The following is a 15,850-nucleotide window of genomic DNA, read 5'->3' as shown; positions in this document are numbered from 1 at the left end:
GTGAGCCAAGATTGCGTCACCGCATTCCAGCCTGGGTGACAGAGCAAGACTTTGTCTAAAACAAAACAAAACAAAACAAAACAAAAAAACAGAAATTGTTGTGCACCCAGATGTATCTTGTACAGCTTCTTAGAAAGGTTATAAAAAAGGGCTCAGCACCTATGCCTATTTATGATACTTCAGGGCACCACACAAATCAACAGATGTCCCCAGCCCAGAATGCTGTGAGTGCTGAACCCCAGCGGACACACGACCCAGTGCTGGGGGTGTGAAACATCCTTCTAGAGGTGGAGTGGGGGTGATTTCTGAGCTGAGACTGAAGGGTGAGCTCAGGCAGGGTAAGCGGGCATTGGCAGGCAGAGGGGACAGAACAGGAAAGCCCTGCAGACAGACGGAGAGCACAGGGTGGGCTAGGGAACTGAGACATCCCAAGCCTACCCAGGGCCTGGGGGTCTGTCCCAGGGTCTGGGGACACTGGGAGGACAAGCAAGCTGGGCCCCCTTCAGTTCTCAGCCTAAGGGGAGCAGGAAGACTGGAAGGTTTTCCTCCCAGGGTTGCTTGGCTCCATTTGCCTTTGGGAAGATCCTGCAGGACTGAAAGCATCAGAGAGGAGGCAAGAGGCCATCAAAGAGACCAATGCCACATTCCATAAGGGGGCGGAGGCTGGATGGGATGGAGCCAAGGAATGGACACAGGGAAAGAGGACCCAGACTTAGCCCTGCAGGGCTGACCGGATGGTGGGGCAGGGACAATCTGTAGTCAGGTCCCCCTCCCCCTATATAGCTGTCCATCCACCTAAGACTCCCAGGACCAAGCCTCAGGTTAGGAATCCATTCCCCCTGGGCCCCAGTGCTCTGTCTAACGGGGCTACCCAAGCATGATATATTCCAGCCCCAGGCAGCCCAGAGCCCACAGGCAGCCATTGCCAGATGCCTGGGTGGGCGATGGAGGAAGGACAGGCTCCCCACCCTTGGCATGGGATGGGGGTCTGAGGGAGGCCAGAGTCTGTGCAGTGCTGAGAACAGATGAGGCTCGGGATGGTGGAGGGCTGGTGCCCCAGTCCTGCTCCCTCTGCCAGGCTCCTACCGGAGCTGAGACCAACCACCTAGGATCCTCTTCCCGAAGAGTCCCTCTTTCTGAGTCTGTCTTTCTGTCTTTCCATCTGTCTCCTTCTATGAAAGATGAAGACATCTCTCTAGATCACTTTGTCTCCCTTTCTTTCTGGCTACCTGGCACACTGTCCTCTTCTGAGAGTCTCTCACTATCTCTCTCTGTCTCTGTCTCTGACTCCTTCTGTCTCCCCACCACTCTCATTCTCCTCCTGCTTCTCAGCACCACCACCACCTCCCCATTCATCCTGGGGCTGTCAAGTGGGGTGGGCCCACATGCTCATGACCCAGCAGGTGCCACCCGGGACTGGCAGGGCTGGTGGGCAGCTCCAGGGCCTCTGCTCTGAGGGGCTTCTCTGGTCTGCCCTTCCCTCCTGCCAGATCTATCCAACCACAGGGACACACAGCTGCCTTTTCAGATGCATCCAGCCGGGAGTGGGCTTCACCTCACTGGGCTGGGAGATGGACAGCTTCCCACACAGAAGGTCTTAGGCCATGTTGCCAGGCTCTGGTCACCAAACATTTCCCTCACCAGCCAGGAAGTTCCACTACCAACGATTTAGGGTTTAAATGGCAGGAAGCCCTGCTAACTCCCCCTCCTCCCAACATTAAACCTTAAACATATCAGTCATTCACACTATAGTATGAACGAGCCAACAGCTCTTCCCTCTACCCCCTAGTTGGGTGGATGCTGCATATGGAGATATTGTTCTTCCATTTTTGCAAGAGGAGATGAAAGAGAAGCAGAGGAAGGGACCTGAGAGAAGGCAAGTAGGGCAGAGGTTGGGGGTCAGAAAGGGGAGGATTTGGAGAAATTGCCAGAGGAGGGGAAGGGGGAACAAACATTGCTAAGGAGAAAGCCTCTCATTTGTCCACTCCTGCACAGTCAACAAAGCACAGTTGCAGGAAAGTCCCCAAGTCCTCACATCACCCCCGTTTTCCAGATGGAGAAACTGAGGTTCCGAGAGAAGGGACTCTCTCTAGATCACACAGAACATCTAGGTCTCCTCACTCCAACAAGAGGTGCCCTGTCTTGCCGTGTTCGCTCATGTCCGGCCCTGTCATTCTGTTGTCCTCTCCCTGCACCCACCTCAAAGATGCAAAACGGGAGATTCCAGAGGAGGACAGGAAGGCCCTCCCCAGCCCTAATTTATGATTTTCTGCCAGCTTCCTTCCTCCCACTACTCCCTTCCAGCCCCAGTCCCAGCTCTCTGGGGAAAGAAAGAGCTGGTTGAATGAGAAGGGCAGCTCCATGGAGCATAAATAACTTGGCCGGGCAGCTGCAGGCTGTCCAGGTCTCCCAGTGCCCCCGACCCTGGCCCTGCAGGGTGCTCCCAGCTCTGAGAGCCAGGGACAGGAGGGCCAAACCCCCGATCAAAAGCGCAGAGAGCAGCCATTGCTCTTGGACCCTGTCCTTTGTCTGGTCAGCAGCTTTGAAGGCTGTGGCCTTACACAGTCCCTTCCCTTTCATGGTGTCCAGGCGCTGCCTTGGCCGTCAGGCCTGGACCCCTGGGGGCTGCGGCCATGGGCTCTGGGCACCCCTCGGGCTGCTCCCTCACCTATGGAACAGGCACGATATGGGAAGAGTACCTGGGCTCACACGAGCTAGTGTGTGCACAGGGCTGATACGATAGGGCACACCCAACCTGGAGAGACAGTCCTGTAGGACACAGCGGGAGGAGAGAGTCCCTCAGCTACGGCCCCGAGGGACTTCACAGGGGAAGGAGGCTGCAGCCCAGGTTGTTTGTTAAGAGGATAAAACATTTCCTGTTTGGACTAGGCCAGGGTGGATGCGTCAGTGAATCCGCCCCAGACAGGCTGTGTTTCCCGGATCCCATGGCCTGCCCTGGGAGGGTGTCTGTGTGTGTCCCCGTGTGGTCCACATGGGTGTGGGTCCAGGTCTGGGTATGTGTCAATGCATTCTCTCTGGCCTCATCAGCCCCAAGATGGGACCCCATATGTGAGCCAAGTTATCTCTTACCCCAAAGAAGCCCCACTTCAGGGCTCAGCTGGTGGGTGGCAGTGTGGTCTGGTGGGTAAACTCATAGGCAGGCACCCATCACTCACTAGCCATGAGCCCCACACCTGGGGACAATAAGGCTGCCTTCCGGGTGGCAGAGAGGATCGCAGCAGACAATATAAGCAAAATGCTTAGCACAGCGCCTGGCACACAGTCAGCGCTGGGGAACGGAAGCTGCTGTCGTTACTGGAGGTTGTGGTCTGGTCTTGGCAGTGGAAAGGACCAGGCCCCCAGGGGGGAGGCCCCGCCACAGGGACAGGCCCTGAGACCTCAAGCCAGCTGGCCCCTCTCCTCTCAGTTTCAGCAAACATTGAAACCTCAAATAATCAAAACCCCAGACCCCCACGGCATTTCCTGTCTTTCCACTCAACTGACCAGAAAGCAGGCTGTCATCCAACAGGAAAGTGAGCCCTTAAATGGGGGCTTCAGCTGTGCCCCAGGGCCACCAAAGGGAGGCCTGAAGCTTTCACACTTTCCCAGAAGCTCAGACTCTTAAGCCAGAGGGACCTTAAAAAGTCCCATGTGGGAGGGTTGCTTGAGGCCAGGAGTTCGAGAGCAGCCTGAGCAACAGAGCAAGACCCCGTTTCTACAAAAAATATTAAAAATGAGCCAGATGTGCTGTCACACACCTGTAGTCCTAGCTAATCAGGAGGCTGAGGCAGGAGAATCACTTGAGCCCAGGAGGTTGAGGCTGCAATGAGCCACTGCACTCCAGCCTGGGTGACAATGTGAGACCCTGTCTCAAAAAAAAAAAAAAAAAAAAAAAAAAGTCCCATGGCTTGTTTTTTCAGGCAAAGAAATGAGACTCAGAGAACGGAAGTGACTTGTCTCAGGTCACACAGCTCACAGAGGTTGCTCTGGAATTGACACCCAGGCCTGTGGGTCACAGGGCTTGTGGGGTGGTAACCATTAGGTCACACAGCCACAAGGTCAGTCTTTAGTGATAAACAAATACCCTGGACCTGGGAATCCCAGGCTCAGCAAGGACAGGCCCCTCTCTGATGTGAAAATGTTGAGAACAGCTTTTACCAGGATAGTCTCTTGCTGGGAAAATTCTGCAGAGGCCTGAGTCTGCCACTAGTTTGATGGCATTGGTTAAGAAATGTGGATGCCATAGGCCAGGCGCGGTGGCTCACACCTGTAATCCCAGCACTTTGGGAGGCTGAGACAGGCAGATCACGAGGTCAGGAGATCGAGACCATCCTGGCTAACATGGCGAAACCCCATCTCTACTAAAAATATAAAAAATTAGCCAGGCGTGGTGGCAGGCGCCTGTAGTCCCAGCTACTCGGGAGGCTGAGGCAGGAGAATGGCGTGAACTCAGGAGGCGGAGCTTCCAGTGAGCTGAGATGCGCCACTGCACTGCAGCCTGGGCAACAGAGCGAGACTCTGTCTCAAAAAAAAAAAAAAAAGAAAAAAGAAATGTGGATGCCATTAATCGCAGGAGCATCTTGGACATGTTGCAAACAGACCTAGCAGTGCCTCCTCATTCTCTGGCACCCATCTGGCATCCCAGACACCTCTCAGTCCCTCTAAGACATTATCCAGTGCTTCTCCTTCCTAAACAGCTATGTGTTAAACAGCTGCATGTTTGAGCTTCCTAAACAGCTCAAAGCACCCCGTGGGGTGATGGGTTTTTATCTGGGTCCCTTGATTGGGGTTTCAGACAGGTCTGGCATCCTCTTGGGGGCATGGCTCCTCAGGAGTGACGAATTATCCAAGGTGTTAAGTCATTGATCTAGCTGTGTCAAAAACAAGGGCTAACCAGAGAGGTATGAAGCTGCGTTTCTTGGAGGTCAGAGAGATGGCACAGGAGATGCCCCAAAATTTCATGTGAAAAGGAGGGCAACAGCTCCCCAAGGGGGCAACATTGGCACCATGGTGATGTCATTGGAGGGAGTGGGAGCTCTTGGGGGACCATGTGTAGTAGAGGAGAGGGGGCGACAGGCCATTACCATATCTCAATCCTTCCCACACTCCTGTAAGGAATGTACAACTGTCCTCCCTGCAAAAGAAACACTGAGGCTCCGAGAGGGGCAGGACTTGCCTGAGCTAACTGGAGCAGAAGTAGTAGAGGCAGGGTTTGAAAACAGCTCTCACTACCTGTCCCTTGAGACGGCATCAGCTTTCTCTATGTGGACACACTGGTGATGGATCCCCATCCTGCCTGCCTGCCTATGGTGGCCTATGCTGCCTGCCCCTGGTGAGTCCAGGAGGGGCAATCCAGTGACTGGCAGATCCTTTCTGGGGAGTGTTTCTAGAAGGGACCATGGGTCTGGACAAGCCATAACAGGAAAGAGCCAAGCTGGGCAAGGGCTTCCCCAGCCCAGGCCTAATTACTGTCCATCGATGCAGGCAGAAGGTGGGGTTAGAGACTGTCCTGGGAAATGGGAGTCTGGGTCCTCTCTAACATACCACACAAACATGTACCCCTGCACACACACACTACGCTTACATATACCTTTGTGGGATGCGGAGCCCTTCCCCCAGAAGCCCATCCATGTACCCCAGATGAGGAAACCACACAACACCAATTCTTACCTTGTTACATATGGTGAAATCAAGGCTTTGACCAAAGTGCTGTGGTTAAGAGCTGGTACTTTCCAAAGTCAGGTGATCTGGGTACAAATCCAGGCTCTGCCAAACTCCTGCCATGGTGCTTCAGGTAAATGACAGCGCCTCTCTGTGGCTCAGTTTCTCCACCTGTAAAATGAGAATAAGAACAGACCCTGCATTGATGGGGTCCACCCAGATCTCCTTCTAGGGAGACTGTGAGTGTCTGGGCCTCAGTTTTCTCTTCTGTAAAATGGGAATATTGCACCCAGTTCCAGCAGAGTGGCTTGAAGATTCACTTGAGACAGGATGCGAAGTGGCCGCCGTGAGGTGCCCAGTACACATGGCACGCACTGCTCAGGAAGCTTTCCTTGGAGGGCTGGATCCTGCAAAGGTGTTAAAAAAGGATGAGTCGCTGATATCATTCACTCAGGCGAGGCGGGTTCGGGTCCCGGTTGCGTCAGGGACCGTGGCCCGGGCCTGTTTCCCAGTCTACAACTAGTGGGAGGACACCCCGGAGCTGGCACCCCGCCCCCAAAAGGGCCCCGCGGCGCAGGGTGTGGGGCTCAGGTGGACACCTGGCGGGCCTCCTGGCTGGGGCGCCCGGGCCGCCCGGGCCCCTCCGGGCTCCTTCCGGGTTGGCAGCGACGGCGCAGGGGGCGGGGGGCCTCGCCGAGGGGCCGGGCGAGGCCGGGAGCGAGCGCCCCAGCCCCCGCCCGCCTCCTGCCCGCCCTCCGGCCGCGGCGCTGGGAACCGGGCTCCGCGCGTCCGGGGCGGCTGGCGGCGCGGGCAGGCGGGCGGGGAGGACAGGCTAGGGGCGGCGACAGCGAGGGGCCGCGCGCGGAGGGCGCCTGGTGCAGCATGGGCGGCCCGCGGGCTTGGGCGCTGCTCTGCCTCGGGCTCCTGCTCCCGAGAGGCGGCGCTGCGTGGAGCATCGGGGCAGCCCCGTTCTCCGGACGCAGGTAAGGGCTCCCCGCGCCTATGCACCCCGCTGGCCGGGGGTCCCGGCGCGCACACGTCCCCACCTCCGGGCAGGGCCGGGATCGGGAGAGCGATCCAGTCCCTAGGCTCAGTGCCGGCCCGGGTGAGGGCAGGGTCCGGCTGAGGCTCCGGCGAGTGCGGGGTCCCCTACTCCATGTGTTGGAGCTGCCTGTCTCCCCTACTCCCTCCCTTTCAACCCCGGAGCCGGAGAGGAGGAGGAAGGGGCGCAACGAGGACGAAGCCCTGGCCCTTCTGTCCCCCTGTCCCTAGGGCCCCTCCCCCTGCACTTGGGAAAGGCCCATGACACCCCGTAGCCGTAGCCGACCCTTCGTGGACCCCCCTCCCCTTTACTCTGTTCCTGTTTTTTGTTTGTTTCTTTTTGTTTTTGTTTTGTACCCAGGCCATTTATCTCCCTCGGAGGAGGGATTGGGGTGGAGTCTCACAGCCCAGTGGGTCAGTGTGGAGGCTCCCCAGGGACCTGGCATTTTGGGCAGAGAAAAGAGGGAGCACCGTCTTCCTGCTGCTCTCCTAGTGGCTGGGAACTTCCTCCCCGCTGGCCTTTACGGAGGAGCTCCCAGAACCTGACATGGTGGGGCCCATTATTGTATATAGTGTCCTCATCAATCCTTCAAGGACTGAATGAGGTAGGGAAAACTGTCCCCATTCAACAGAGAAGCAAACCGAGATCCTAGAGAATTGGCATCATCTTTTAGACTCATGGGCTATTCATTGAAGAGCTGGGTTGCAAATCTGCCTTTCTGTCCTTGATGACAGTGTTTGAACCTGCCCTGGCCTCTGTCCTGACTGCAACCCCTGCCAGGGTCCCCTCTTAAAGGCCAGCCGCCGTTGTCCAAGGCAGACAATGTGGAGTAGCCAGGCCTCTCCAGGCCTTTTCATCCCTTTCAAAGGCCTGCACGGCCCCCACCCCCTACGGCCTCAATTCTTTAATTCTTTTCAGAAATTCTCCTTTCCCAGTGGTCAGGGGCCAGCATGCCCCTGCTGGGCTAGCAAGAGCGGTTGACATGGGCAGGGCTGGAGGATGGAGGTGGTTGAAGCATCAGAGGCCAGAAGAGCAGTTGTCTGAGACAGGGGTGGACGTGTGGTGGATGTCACAGCCACCACCTATCGTGTGCAGACCACAGTTAGCCTGAGTCGGCCCCATTACCTGCATTCATCAGCTCCAGAATCTTCCCAGCTGCTTGAAGGTGTGCTTTTTATGATTCTGTTTCTTAGAGGAGGAAGATGAGGCTCAGAGAGGGAAGATGACCTGCCCAGAGCATGGATGTGGGCCGCCAGAATCCCAGATGCTAAGAGGAGAAAGACTATTAACTCAGAAATCCCACTGTCAGGCTCAGGATGATGGTAGCACAGCTTAAGGCCCAGACTGCCCTGCAGTCAGTTCAAGACAGGGTTTCCCAGCCTGGGCTCCTCACCTTCCAGGGTCTCCTGAGTGGGAGCAGGATGGTGGCTATAACCAGGTATCTGGTGGTCACTGGAGGCTGTCACTCCATGTGTTGACAGAAGCCCATCACAGTAGCCTGAGCATTCCAAAAGCCCTGTTGGCAATACTATTGCACCCATTGTACAGATAAGGAGGCTGAGGCCTACAGAGGAAAAGTGGCACCTCAATCCAGACCAGTCAATTTCCAAATCCAGTGGCTTTTTCTATCCAGCAGCCCTCCTGGAAGAGGGAAAGAGATTGTTGGCTTGGGGGCACCAGGAAAGGTTTGTAGTCATGATTAGGAGTTAGGGGCTCCAGGCTTGGACAAAATGGAGACAGAATTCCGTGCTGGTACAGGCTTGATGTGTGACCTCAAGTGGGTCACTTCCTGGCCCTAGGTCTCAGTTTTGCTCTCAGTTTCCTTCTTTCCTCATGGGAAGGGCCAGTACCGGGCCTTACCTGCAGTGGTTCCTGCTATCAGTCATGTCACATGGGGGTAGAGACCTGGAGCTTGAGGAGTCTGTGGCCTACCAGGACCTCCACTTGTGGCCCCATCCCCGCGTTGCTGGAGACAGCATGGGGATGTCATGCCCTGTCAGCCATCCTGCCACCCACACCCCAGCACCCCAGGCACCCCTTGGCAGCCAAGGGACCAGAGGCAGAAAAGAGGCTTTGTCCTGGGGAGGGGTTGGCCTGGGAAGGCATCCAGGGGGCCGCCCCCAGCCCCAGGAATGTGGTGACACTTGGAGACCCCCGGAACCGGGGTGCCCAAGGGCTATGCAGAGCTGCCTTGGCTTGCCTCTGCTCCTGGAGCTGCTTCCTGCCATGCTGAGGTCCTTCCAAGCCTGGAGCCCGCGTCCTTTAACCACTTATCTCAGCATTTCAGCTGAGGATTCAAGCTTTCACCAGCCCAGACCTCTCGCCCCTGCAGTGCCGGCCTCCTTTAGGCAAATCCTAGGATCAGGGAGAATGGAGGGCTCTAAAATGGAAGGGATCTGCCCCAGCCTCTCTCTAGGGGGCTCCAATCCCAGCTGATGCCCACAGGAGTAACCCGGGTAGGTGCTTTCTCTTGGAGCCTCAGTTTCCCCCTCTGTAAAATGTAGAACCTGATAATCCCTATTCCAAGGGGAAGACCTTGTGAAGAAGGTACTGTGCTGGTGTCCCCAAGCCCCAGGGAAGCCCCTGGACCACAGCTGCTGGGTGTGGCGCCCATGTGTGGGCCTGAGCCCCTCAGTCCAGGAACAGGAATGAACAATAGCTGTTAGTGCTGTGCTAAGGGTTTTGAGTGAAGCTTACCCCACTGGAGGAAATTCTGCTGTCCCCATTTGCAGATGGACAAAATGAGGTCCAGAAAGGGTCAGGGCCTTGTCCAAGGTCACCAACTTAGGAAGCAGTAGAGCCAGGGCTGGAACTTCGCCCCCACTGTGGGGCTCTGGCTCTCATCACAGCACCCCCACCCACCTGGTCCTTTCTTTCTTCTCTTTTTCATCACGGCCCTTGGCCCCAGGCCCGCTTGGCTGCCTCCTGCAATTAGCCCCTATCACTGTTCCGGATCGCAGCCCTGGGCCCTACGTAGACAAAGTCCCCTGGGCCCCTCGTGGCAGGGGGTGGAGTGTGGGTGTAGGTGGGGGGCCCTTGTGGGGGTGGCCGGTGCCAGGCTGAGCTGGTCTGGCCTGTTTCTCCCCTCCTGGGGGCCTCTGGGGACCTGGAGGTGCTGAGTGGACAGAAGTGGTGGGCCCAGGAGGGAAGTGCCACCTCTTCCCAGCCCCTGCCCTCACCCACCCCACTGCCCAGCCTCATCCAGCTCTTGGGCAGCTTATCAATGACGACACCCCAGGGAAGGAAGCCCCCAGGGGCTGCAGGAATGGAGCACATGGGGATGGGTCACTTCATCTGTGGAACCCATCTTGGGTCCCGACTGTTCTGCCCAGAGCTGCTGCCTATTCTCCATCATTCAGTCATTCAACAAACATCACTGAGCGTCCTCAGGCTGAGCCCTACACAAACTTGGTCCCAGCTCATGCCCTCCTCCAGCACCTTCGTGAGTAAAGCCCAGGGCTATTGTGAGTGGCTAATGGGTGATGGCCAACCCCTGTGTGGGCCTGAGGGCTGAGACCCAAAGGATGAATAAGAATTTGCTGGGGCAAGAGGGAAGGGTTTTCCAGGCAGAGGGACCTTCATATGCTAAGATCAGAGATGGGAGAAGGGGCTGCATGAGTGTGCATGAGAGGCTAACAGAATAAAAAGTGAAGGACAGGCCGGGCGAGGTGTCTCACGCCCGTAATCCCAGCACTTCGGGAGGCCGAGGCAGGCGGATCACCTGAAGTCAGGAGTTTGAGACCAGCCTGGCCAATATGGCGAAACTCCGTCTCTACTAAAAATGCAAAAATTAGCCGGGCGTGGTGGCAAGTGCCTATAATCCCAGCTACTTGGGAGGCTGAGGCAGGATAATTACTTGAACCTGGAAGGTGGTGGTTGCAGTAAGCCGAGATTGTGCCACTTCACTCGAGCCTGGGCGACAGAGCGAGACTCCATCTAAAAAAAAAAAAAAAGTGAAAACGGTGCTTGCAGGGCTATAGGGAGTCATGGTGGGCTGCGAACCCCACAGTGGGTGTTGGCAACCTTAGGTCTGCACTTTAGAAAGAGCCTCCTGCTACCTCTGGAAGGTGGATAGGGGAGCAGGAGGGTGGCAGGGCCAGGCTAGGACCCTGTGGAGGAGCTCAGGCTGATGCTAGGAGTCCTGGGGCTGGGGTCCTCAAGCTGGGGGATGGGGTGGTTATTAGTGATCCCCAGGTGGAGGGGGCAAGGGGCTGAACTTGAACTCCACCTGGCACGAGTGTCCTCTCCTGTCCAAAAGGTCTGGCTAGCCGGCCACCAGCTCCATGTCTCCTAAAGAGAGGATTCAAGCACAGTCCAGATTGTGGCAACCAGGCAGGGACCTACATGGTTATTTTTTTTTTATTTTTATTTTTTTTGAGATGGAGTCTCACTCCTGTTGCCCAGGCTGGAGTGCAATGGCACGATCTCGGCTCACTGCAACCTCTGCCTCCTGGGTTCAAGCGATTCTCCTGCCTCGGCCTCCCGAGTAGCTGGGATTACAGGCATGAGCCACAACGCCTGACTAATTTTGTATTTTTAGTAGAGACGGGGTTTCTCCATGTTGATCAGGCTGGTCTCAAACTCCCGACCTCAGGTGATCTGCCAGCCTCAGCCTCCCAAAGTGTTGGGATTACACGCCTGAGCCACTACACCCAGCCAAGATTTTTTTTTAAGAGACGATGTGTCACTCTATTGCCCAGGCTGTAGTGCAGTGGCATGATTATAGCTCATTGCAACCTCAAACTCCTGAGCTGAAGCGATCCTCTCACCTCAGCCTCCAAAGTAGCTGTGACTGCACTCACGCACCAATGGTGGAGATTTTTATTAAGGAAGCAGGAAAAATATTGTTTTTTTTTTTTTCTCTAGCTACCCCCTGGTAAAAAGAAGGACAGCTCTGGCTATTGTGGACCATCACAGGCCCACCTCTCCCGGCCTAGTCTGGGGACAGGGCATGTGAGGGCTGTTGTCCACGTGTGTGTGTGAGGGCAGATGGCTCTGTGCGTGCCTGTATAGATATGTGTGGTAAGATGGCCAACAGTGCCCTGCTGGGCCTGCCTTCACCTGTTTGTGTACATGTGAGAGGAGTGTATGTGTGTGTGTACACGTGTGCCCACATGTGCACTGCAGGGCCCTGTGTGGACATGTCCAGAGATCACAACTTCAGCCTATCTGCGTCCATGTGAGACGGCATGCGTGTGTGTGTGTGCATGTGCGGGTGTGTCAGTGTGTGCGCAAATGTGAACGCATTTGCAGGGAGGAGATTTGACTGTGACTGTGTGCCCTTCTGGGCCTGCTTTGGTCTGTCTGTGTCCGTGTGACAGAGCCGATGAGTGTGTGTGTGTGTGAATGTATGAGGGCACAGAGCCCTGTATCTGCAGGTGTGGATTTGTGTGCAGGGAGGACGGTCATTTCTGTGATTAAGTGTCCTGCTGGATTTGCCTTAGCATGTCTGTGTGCGTTTGTGTGCGGGTATGTAGCTGTGTGTTTATGTGGATCTGTGTGTGCACATGGAGGCCCGTGTGTCCATGCATTGTGTGTACATATGCCTATGTGTGTCTGTGTGCACGTGCTCACTGCAGTGCGTATTTGCCCTATGTGCACATGTGTGTGCGTGTATGTATCTGTGTTTGTGTGGATCTGTGTGCGTGTGCATGAGCGTGCGTGTGTCCATGCATTGTGTGTACATATGCCTATGTGTGTCTGTGTGCATGTGCTCACTGCAGTGCGTATTTGCCCTATGTGCACATGTGTGTGCATGTATGTATCTGTGTTTGTGTGGATCTGTGTGCGTGTGCATGAGCGTGCGTGTGTCCATGCATTGTGTGTACATATGCCTATGTGTGTCTGTGTGCACGTGCTCATTGCAATGCATATTTGCCCCTGTGTGCCTGTGAGTTCATGTGTGTGCGTGCATTTGTGTGCGCAGGTACTGTGTGCTTGCGATTGTCTGCTCACTGGCATAGTGCATTCATTCTGTGTCCAGGGGCCCTTTCCTGTCTCCAGAGCTTCCGAGTGTCCTCTGCCCAGATTGTCCTCTTCTTCCCTCCCTCTTTCACTCGTGAAGCCCCTGGGCCAGCCTAGTGAGTGTCACATAGGCTCCAAGGAGCCTCTGAATCCCCTTAACCTATACACCAAGTTTTATGCATATTTCTGGAGAGGAGCCACGATTCATAGCAATTTTCTAAAGGGGCTTTTGCCCCCCCTCCATATTCAACCCTAACAGGTTCAAAACCACAGCTCTGGTTTTTTTGTTTGTTGGTTGGTTTTCTGTTTTGAGACAGAGTCTCACTCTGCCATCCAGGCTGGAGTGCAGTGGTGCCATCTGGGCTTACTGCAACCTCTGTCTCCCGGGTTCAAACGATTCTCCTGCTTCAGCCTCCTAAGTAGCTGAGATTACAGGTGCACATTACGACGCCCAGCTAACTTTTGTATTTTTAGTAGAGACGGGGTTTTGCCATGTTGCCTAGGCTGGTCTTGAAATCCTGATCTTCAAGTGATCCACCTGCCTTGGCCTGCCAAAGTGCTGGGATTACAGGCATGAGCCACTGCGCCCGACCTTTTTTTTAGTTGTAAAAAATTTTTTTATAGAGATGGGGTTCTCACCATGTTGCCCAGGCTGGTCTTGAACTCTTGGCCTCAAGCGATCCTCCTTGCCTTAGCCTCCAAAAGGGCTGAAATCTTCACCTACTCATTAGGAGAAACACTTGTAGCCTGGGGTTGAGAGTGCGAGCTCCGGAGCCAGAGGGACTTGAGTTCCAACCCTGACTGTGTTGCCCATCGTGGGTTCCTGGGGCAAGTCCTAGACCCCAGGGTCTCAGTCTTCCCATCTGTATAGTGGCTGGGTTTTTTTTGTTTGTTTGTTTTGAGACAGAGTCTCGCTCTGTTGCCCAGGCTGGAATGCAATGGTACGATCTCAGCTTACTGCCACCTCCGCCTCCCAGATTCAAGCAATTCTCCTGCCTCAGCCTCCTGAGTAGCTGGGATTACAGGCGCCCACCACCACACCCGGCTAATTTTTTATATTTTTAGTAGAGACAGGGTTTCACCATATTGCCCAGGCTGGTCAAACTCCTAACCTCAGGTGATCCACCCATCTCGGCCTTCCAAAGTGGTGGGATTACAGGCATGAGCCACCGTGTCCGACCTAAAGTGGCTTTTTAATAGAGTATGAGAATCAACTGAGCTAACACGTAGAAGGCTCTGGGCACAGCTCCTGGCGTGCAGCAAGCATGATAAACATAGCTATGGTTTGTGTAGGAGACAGAGCAGATGGAAAGCCCTCCTTGCTCCCAGAGGTGGCAGTTTGAGAAAAGAGCATCATCTTTTTCTCACTTTGTATGCACATATCTGTACATGTGCCCGCATGTATAAATAGTCGACTTTCTGTCTCTCTCTTAATGTAATAGAAATGCAATCACTGTATATCCATTGGTCTTTGCTTTTTTTCTCCCTGTAACCAGGGGTGATAACTGGGTCTCAGGTCAGCACGTGGAGACCTCGGGCTTTGTTACAGCATCTGGTTTCCCGTGTCTGGTGGCTCCATAGCTGTTTAGGCTGTTCCCAGTTTTGTGCCATTTCTGTTGGTGCCACAGCAGGCACCTGTCTCGTCTGCATGGGATGGCTGGCCGAGGGCTCTGTGGAGCTTCTCCTGCTTCATGGGCCAAACCGAACCATCCCTTCTCCCAGCCCACCTCCAGGGCTGTACCTAGGTTGTTTCCTCTTCCGGCACTGATTCTGGTGTGGCACAGACAGATGAAGGGAATTCCACAGGGCCCTAAATTGAGTTAGTTGCCTGGTCCTGGCCCAGGAGTTTCTCCTTCTGGTGGTCTGGGGTGGGGGCAGGGCTGCAGCGAGCCGGGACCGCACTATGCTTGGCATGGGAATCTCTGTGATGGCTGGGACATTCCAGGTGCTCAGCAGCCCTCAGCCCTGCACAGGGTCACAGGCCCTGTGCTTTTCACAGGGGCTGGAGAAGGAGGGAAGGTTTCAGGTGACCCTTCTCAGCCTGGGTCCCCCACCCCTCCCAGACTTTCTTCCTGCCCTCAAGCCTGGGGTCAGCAGGTTCCCAGGCCAGGGTCTTCACAGAGCCACAGACCGTGGCTCAAGGAGATGAGGAGACGGAAGCTGAGACTCTGGGATGGAGTCAGAGGCTGGGCTAGGCCATCCATGTTGCTGGGCTCAAATCTGGCTCCTCTATGCACCAGCTGTGACATGAGCAGTTGTCTTCACCTCCCCAAGCCTCAGTTTCCCCTCTGTAAAAATAGGGTGGGGGTACCTTCCTACCTTCCTCCCTCACCATTAGAAGATAGTGTGAATACCCTTAGCATACAGTAAGTGCTCAATATGTGCAGTGCATTCTGATTATTAGTTGGTATTTGGAGAAGTCAGTCCTCTGGGCTTGGGGCATTGATTACACAACCGAGCCGTCCCACAGAGGGGACATGGAGATGAGTGAGACAGGGCCTCTCCTCTTGCATGCTGGCGGAGTGGGCAGGCACGAATTGGCGGCTTAATTCAGCGTGACAGGTGTGCAGATGCTGCGGGAGCCAGGGCAGGGCACCACTGGAATTGCTCAGGGCAGGGTGGAAATGGGAAGGGATGGAAGGAATAGGCCATGTCACATCTGGGCTTTGAAGGTAGGAAGTGCCACAGGGAGAAGCAGGCAGAGGGCCCAGCACCAGCAAAGGCCTGTGGCAGGTGTGGGCACAGGAAATCCTGAGGGCTGGGGAGTTGGGTAGGCAAGGCAAGGATGTAGGCAGGTTTCCATTCTGTGACATTCCCTCTAGGGAGGGACCGAGGAGCAGATGGAGAGGCCACTCTCTGCAGTTGTCCAGGCAAGAGCCAGGCAGTGATAGTGGCCTGGATGGGTCAAAGTTGGAGAGGAGAGAAGCTGGGGAAGGAGAGCTCAGGGGAAGATGGCCCACTTCCATCTTTCCCCTGCCATTCATTCCTCAAGACCTACCAGGAGTGCTCAGCACGGCCCCACCCCCAGGGCCATGACATCCACCCCTCAGCCACAGAGACTCCCACCAGCCATTTGGGCCCAAATGACTTTGCAAGCTCAGGGGGTCTCTGCCTGGGGATTCAGGGCTCTTGAAGAGAACACGGACATCCTCACCCATCCTCCCAGAGTCCCCGGCAGGGGAC

The 15,850-nt window shown here is 55.4% G+C and overlaps 1 protein-coding gene across 18 annotated transcripts in view; it reads left to right on the top strand.

Annotated features, from left to right (window-relative positions):
• The first annotated feature begins 6,430 nt into the window (after positions 1–6,430).
• EMID1 (EMI domain containing 1) overlaps positions 6,431–15,850 on the top strand; it is a 53,530-nt gene continuing 44,110 nt past the window's right edge. For all 18 annotated transcript variants that reach the window (XR_012418877.1, XR_006690073.3, XM_074004089.1 and 15 more), the window contains exon 1: positions 6,431–6,644. Coding sequence is in view for 15 of the 18 variants with exons in the window: in XM_074004089.1 (XP_073860190.1) it covers positions 6,544–6,644 (101 nt within the window). In the remaining 3 variants the exon portion in view is untranslated. The remainder of the gene's footprint in view (positions 6,645–15,850) is intronic.

The sequence above is a fragment of the Macaca fascicularis genome, chromosome 10 (assembly GCF_037993035.2).
Source record: "Macaca fascicularis isolate 582-1 chromosome 10, T2T-MFA8v1.1".
NCBI lineage: Eukaryota > Metazoa > Chordata > Mammalia > Primates > Cercopithecidae > Macaca > Macaca fascicularis.
The sequence above is the reverse complement of the archived record's forward strand: the minus strand, read 5'-3'. Positions and strand labels throughout refer to the sequence as shown.